At 42.5% G+C, this 5,774-nt stretch overlaps 1 protein-coding gene across 1 annotated transcript; it reads left to right on the top strand.

Annotated features, from left to right (window-relative positions):
* Window positions 1-3,313: 3,313 nt before the first annotated feature.
* Window positions 3,314-4,259, top strand: LOC127129230 (protein MAIN-LIKE 2-like). Its single transcript, XM_051058491.1, has 2 exons — window positions 3,314-3,429; window positions 3,524-4,259. The coding sequence occupies exons 1-2, from the start codon at window positions 3,370-3,372 to the stop codon at window positions 4,019-4,021; spliced, it is 558 nt and encodes a 185-aa protein (XP_050914448.1). The 5' UTR covers window positions 3,314-3,369; the 3' UTR covers window positions 4,022-4,259.
* The last annotated feature ends 1,515 nt before the right edge of the window (window positions 4,260-5,774 follow it).

Here is a 5,774-nt window from a genome sequence, read left to right as displayed (position 1 = left end):
AGGATTCAGAGGCTTAGAAGAAGTATGTCATTTGAAACTGGAGAAACGGTATGTTCGTGGGTTGAAGTTGAAAGCGACATTGATTGCATCCAAATGATGCATGGATCAGACGACATAGTGTTAACTGTTGTAATTTCCTAGATTTTTAGGGTTGTTTGTGATGTTGTTTGTGTATTTGCTATTGTTATAGTACTTGTTGTTGTTTTAGTACTTGTTCTTGTTCCAGTATTTGTTTTTGTTTTAGTAATTGTTGTTGTAATGTTAGATGTTTGTGTTTGTTGTTCCAATGTCATCTTCTATTTGGAATAAAAAGTAAACTTTATTGATAAATAGCATTGGTACGCAGAGTTATGAACTAATACAACTATGTAGTCGAAGTAGATCCACGATATGGACATTTGTTCCTATTATGCCCCAGTTGTCGACATATGCTACACTTCCTCTGCATTTTCTCTGCGACATCCATTTCAGTTCTAATGCGCCTGCTGTTTGGGCGACCACTTTTATTCCGCCGCATCGATTCGTTGTGCCAAACAATTTCCCCGTCATACTCTGGCCAATATGCCTCCAATGCTACCACCGGAAAGGGATTGTCGTATACATTGAGCAATGTTGGAACTTTGTAGATGGGAGACACTAGCGATAATGCATCGAAGTGGTTGTGTGAACACGCTGCAATGACATGGGAACAAGGCATACGATAGGCCTGAAATTAACCACAGTCGCACCAACGGTCTGGTATTAGGACCCTATACTCTTGTCTGGGCAGCCCTTGGTTGTGGTCAATTGTTTCCTTGACACTAAAAGTGTGGCCATGGCGGTCGAATTCCGTAACCCGATGGTTGCTGGCTTTGGCAGATTCCTGCCTCATAAACTTCATGCAGGCATCACTATATACTTGACTCGTCTGCAACACTTCATGCCAGCGCCTGCTTCTTGTTACGAACAGCGTTGCCCCCCGAAAATAGGTCGCACTCACCAATGCGGTTACCGGGAGGTTACGTATGCCCTTAAAGACGCCGTTCATTGATTCCACAAGATTTGTTGTCACGTGGCCCCACCTCACCCCATCGTCGTATGACCTAGTCCACTTTGCTCTGTCAATGTTATCGATCCACCTCCCTGCATCAGAATTTGCCAACACTATTTACCGGCGGTAGTATTGGAATCCAGGTTGGTTTAATGCATACCCCGCGTTTATCAAATTTTGCTTCAAGAAGTTATCCTTGAACTCCCGCATAAAATTTTGAGCAATATGCCTGATGCAGTAGACATGGGTAGACGGGGGGTCATGCCAACCATTTTCTGGATTATTGTATGCACTGTCTATTGAAGCGTGCCTGTCAGACATCACACAGATGCCAGCTTGTGGAGTCACGTGCGTTCGGAGATTCTTAAGGAAGAAACTCCAAGCAGCAGTCGTTTCTCCTTCTACCAATGCAAAGGCTATTGGGAAAATATTAGAATTTCCATCTTGTGCGACCGCCATTAGTAACGATCCTTTGTATTTCCCATACAGCCAAGTTCCATCGACTTGAATAAGCGGCTTGCAGAATGTGAAACCTATGATGCAGGTACGGAATGCCCAGAAAAGTCTATGGAATATTCCATTACCTTCTAGACAAGTTCCTTCAGGGGATTGTGCCGGCAAGGTCTCCATTATAGAAACCGTCCCAGGTGAATACAAATTTAGTGCAGCCAGGTAGCGCGAAAGTTGTTTGTATGATTCCTCCCAATTACCGTATACCAGTTCAATAGCCTTGGTTTTCGCTAACCAAGCCTTTCTGTACGACGGTGTATATTTGAAAACAACAACACAATGGGAGATAATGGTTTTGACCTTGAGTGACGGGTCAGCTTCAACAAGAGGTATTATGGAATGGCAGATCATATCATGGCTAAGTTTGCGATGATCCTGTGCCATGTTTGTGTTGACGCAAGTGTGAGCTTGAGAAATGGACCCTATCACCCACGCGTTATATTTCTTCTTGTACGATGCCATCAACCTAAACCCACACTCCGGATTTTTGCATAAAATAACGTATCTTTCCGGGTTTGATTTGTTAACATCGTAGTCAACACAGTTTTTTAAGTGCCAATTTTTTATTGCTAACAGGCACTCTTCCTTGGTCCGAAATTGGTCACCCTTCTTTAACTCCTCATCAGCCCTCATATATGGGTTGTAGAACATATCTGATGAGGGCTCATCCTCGCCCAAGTTAAGGGTTGTGTAGTGGGAAGGCGGTGAGTACCGTTGCGCAATAGGTATTTGTACTTTGTCTTCGTCTTCGGAATCACGGTTCACCAAGTCATCAACCACGTCTTCTGCATCATCAATGACATCGTCTTCAACGGGGTGTTCAACGTCTTATTCGTCATCAACCACAGGATCAATAACGTCTTCCACGTGTCACACCTTTGCATCATCAGGTTCCACCAAGTCTTCCCCAAGACAAGACAAGTGCAACCTAATCTGTACCAATGCATGCCAACCTATCCACCTAGCCTGCACCTATTCTGCAAGATTCCCACGCATGCCTTCCACGTGTCACACCTTTGCATCATCAGGTTCCACCAAGTCTTCCCCAAGACAAGACAAGTGCAACATAATCTGTACCAATGCATGCCAACCTATCCACCTAGCCTGCACCTATTCTGCAAGATTCCCACGCATGCCTTCCACGTGTCACACCTTTGCATCATCAGGTTCCACCAAGGCTTCCCCAAGACAAGACAAGTGCAACCTAATCTGTACCAATGCATGCCAACCTATCCACCTAGCCTGCACCTATTCTGCAAGATTCCCACGCATGCCTTCCACGTGTCACACCTTTGCATCATCAGGTTCCACCAAGTCTTCCCCAAGACAAGAAAAGTGCAACCTAATCTGTACCAATGCATGCCAACCTATCCACCTAGCCTGCACCTATTCTGCAAGATTCCCACGCATGCCTTCCACGTGTCACACCTTTGCATCATCAGGTTCCACCAAGTCTTCCCCAAGACAAGACAAGTGCAACATAATCTGTACCAATGCATGCCAACCTATCCACCTAGCCTGCACCTATTCTGCAAGATTCCCACGCATGCCTTCCACGTGTCACACCTTTGCATCATCAGGTTCCACCAAGGCTTCCCCAAGACAAGACAAGTGCAACCTAATCTGTACCAATGCATGCCAACCTATCCACCTAGCTACAAGATTCCCACGCATGCCTTACACTTGTCACATTTTTGCATATTCAATCTACTTGAAAACGAGTATAAATAGAAGGTCATTCTTGCATGTTTTCATCAACCACTAACACTTTTATTCAGAGAACTCCGGCGAAACTTCTCATCCACCAAGCTTCGTTCTACATTGCAATCATGTCTCTTCTTACCATGGGCCAAGAACACAGAGGCACTAGGGCAAACATTGCCTCATTCGTAAGTTTTTCTTGAACATTGCCTCTTTCGTATGTTTGTAATTTGTTTTTTAAAAGTCCAATCTAATGATTGTTTATATTGTTTGTTTTTAAAGGATCCCAAGAAATTTCGTCAACGTTCACACCCTATGCCTTATCCAGACCCATGGTGCGTACCTTACATAGAGCGTGCGGGTTTCGGTCATGTTATGCATGTCGTAAATGCCACAATTGATGTCAAATTTATTCTTGCTCTGTGTGAACGTTGGAGACCAGAGACACACACTTTTCACCTACCAACTGGTGAATGTACCGTCACACTAGAGGACGTATACATGATTTTGGGTCTTAGAATAGATGGTAAGCCTGTGACTGGAAATGTTCAACAGCCCAACGAAATATGTGTTCAAATGTTGGGGGTAGATCTGGTCGAGGGTGAGGGATCTGCAAAAGCAAGGGGTCAGGGTATTAAACTATCGAGCCTTCAATTATACCATGACTCCATAACTTTGACTGAGGAATCGTCCGAACAAGAAAAAGTCATAAAACTCGGTTTTACATTATGTTATTGTTTGGGAACTTGCTATTTCCCGAAGGCACGGGAAATAGCATAAACTTTATGTACTTGAGTTTGCTCGAGGACATTGATAGAATAAGCACGTATAGTTGGGGTTCTGCTGTATTGGCATTCTGTTAGATGCCCAAAAATGCTTATTAGAGCTATCATATGTGGGCATCTTTCACTCTTTTTCCTTGCTAAAACTGTCAAAACCACATTTGTTTTACATGGAATGCATTACATTGATAAACAAGCTTGGTGCCTTTGATTTGTGTGTTATTGTGCAGGAAAGACATGAACTAATTGAAAATGAAGACACAAGAAATTGGCAAAGGAACCAAAGAATACAAGCATTTCATCAGCCTGCTCGCTAGGCGAGGCTGTGGCGAAGCATTGGTTCGCTAGGCGAGTTCCAGGCGAACAACTCCAGTAAATTGTCAAATTAATTCGCTAGGCGAGCTGAAGGCGAAGGTGGTAGCGAGTTCATTCTGTTTTGGTGAAAAACGCAGCCAGCACTCACTCGCTAGGCGAAGCTCTAGCGAGTCCCCAGCGAGCATTCCAGTAGCAAAACCTCTCAACCTCGCTGGGGCGAAGGTTGAAGCGTGTCCTTCGCTAGGCGAAGGTATGTTCGCTAGGCGAACATGACAGTTCAGCAGGCCCTGTTTTCTCTGGGCGCAGGGGCCTTGTGTGCCCATATTAGACCCTCACTAGGCGAGCCATTCTGCTCGCCTAGCGAACATGACAGCCCAGCAGAGGTCTATAAGTAGCAGGTGCCACTTTTGAGCACCATACCTCATTTTTACCAACTTTTTCCACTTTTGTACTTTCTTCTAGATATTTTTGCAGCATTGTTCTTGGGATCTTTATGCCCTAGTTTTCATTTTCTCTTCATCTTAGAACCATCTTCTACAAAAAGAAGGTGGATTCCCATCCAACATCGATTATCCGACTTGGATGTTGATCAACCTTCTTTCCTTACTTGCCGACCAAGCTACCATGAAAATGAGTAGCTAAGTCATCCATTTGTCAAGGTTAGATGTAGGTGATTACTAGCTTTGTGTGTAAATGTAAGGATCCTCATATGTAAACTCTTTAACGGTAAATATATGATGAAAACTTTATTTCTATTTAAAACTCTTTGTGTTGGTTTATGATCGAGAGATGTTTACCGACTCTTGACCTAGGTTTTCATCCAAACTTGTTTGTTAGCTAGAGATAGTAACGAATGATTTTGTTCACCATAAGGTTGAACCAAAAAGTTGTCATTTTGATAGATTGTGTTCGAGAGAAACAATGGATCAAAATGGCAAAACTCACAATATGTGTTCGAGAGAAACATATTGAGAGGACTTTGTGAAATGATTTATCATCTAAAGGAGTTTATAAGATTGTTGACCGAGCAAATACATGCAAAGTGATCATTGAAACCTAATTTTTAAGACGATTTTCATTTTCTCCAACCACAAAAATGTCCATGAAATCATTACCTTAAATATTTCATGGTTTTAAACTCGGTCATAAACATACATATATCAATCACTACTTATTTTCATATAACCATGGGTCTATATACTATATCAATCCCTAAAACCTTCAAACATCATCAATGATGAACATACATGAACAATTTAAAACATAAATTTCATTCAACGAATATCAATATTCATCATTAATACAAAAAAAAACTTTCCTCTACCCTTCCATTCATGTCCCTATTGTTGAACCAAATTTCCACTCTTACCTTGTAATACCAGAAAATCCAACATTTTGGCTATGATTTCTCTTTCCTATAGCTCTCCTTAGGTTTT

The sequence above is a fragment of the Lathyrus oleraceus genome, chromosome 3, assembly GCF_024323335.1.
Source record: "Lathyrus oleraceus cultivar Zhongwan6 chromosome 3, CAAS_Psat_ZW6_1.0, whole genome shotgun sequence".
NCBI lineage: Eukaryota > Viridiplantae > Streptophyta > Magnoliopsida > Fabales > Fabaceae > Lathyrus > Lathyrus oleraceus.
Note: the sequence above shows the minus strand (reverse complement) of the source record. Positions and strands in the feature narration are given on the sequence as shown.

Coding starts and splice junctions, on each gene's coding strand:
- LOC127129230 (XM_051058491.1), top strand. CDS start 3,370: ATGTCTCTTCTTACCATGGGCCAAGAACACAGAGGCACTAGGGCAAAC. Junction 3,430..3,523: donor GGGCAAACATTGCCTCATTC/GTAAGTTTTTCT, acceptor TTGTTTTTAAAG/GATCCCAAGAAATTTCGTCA.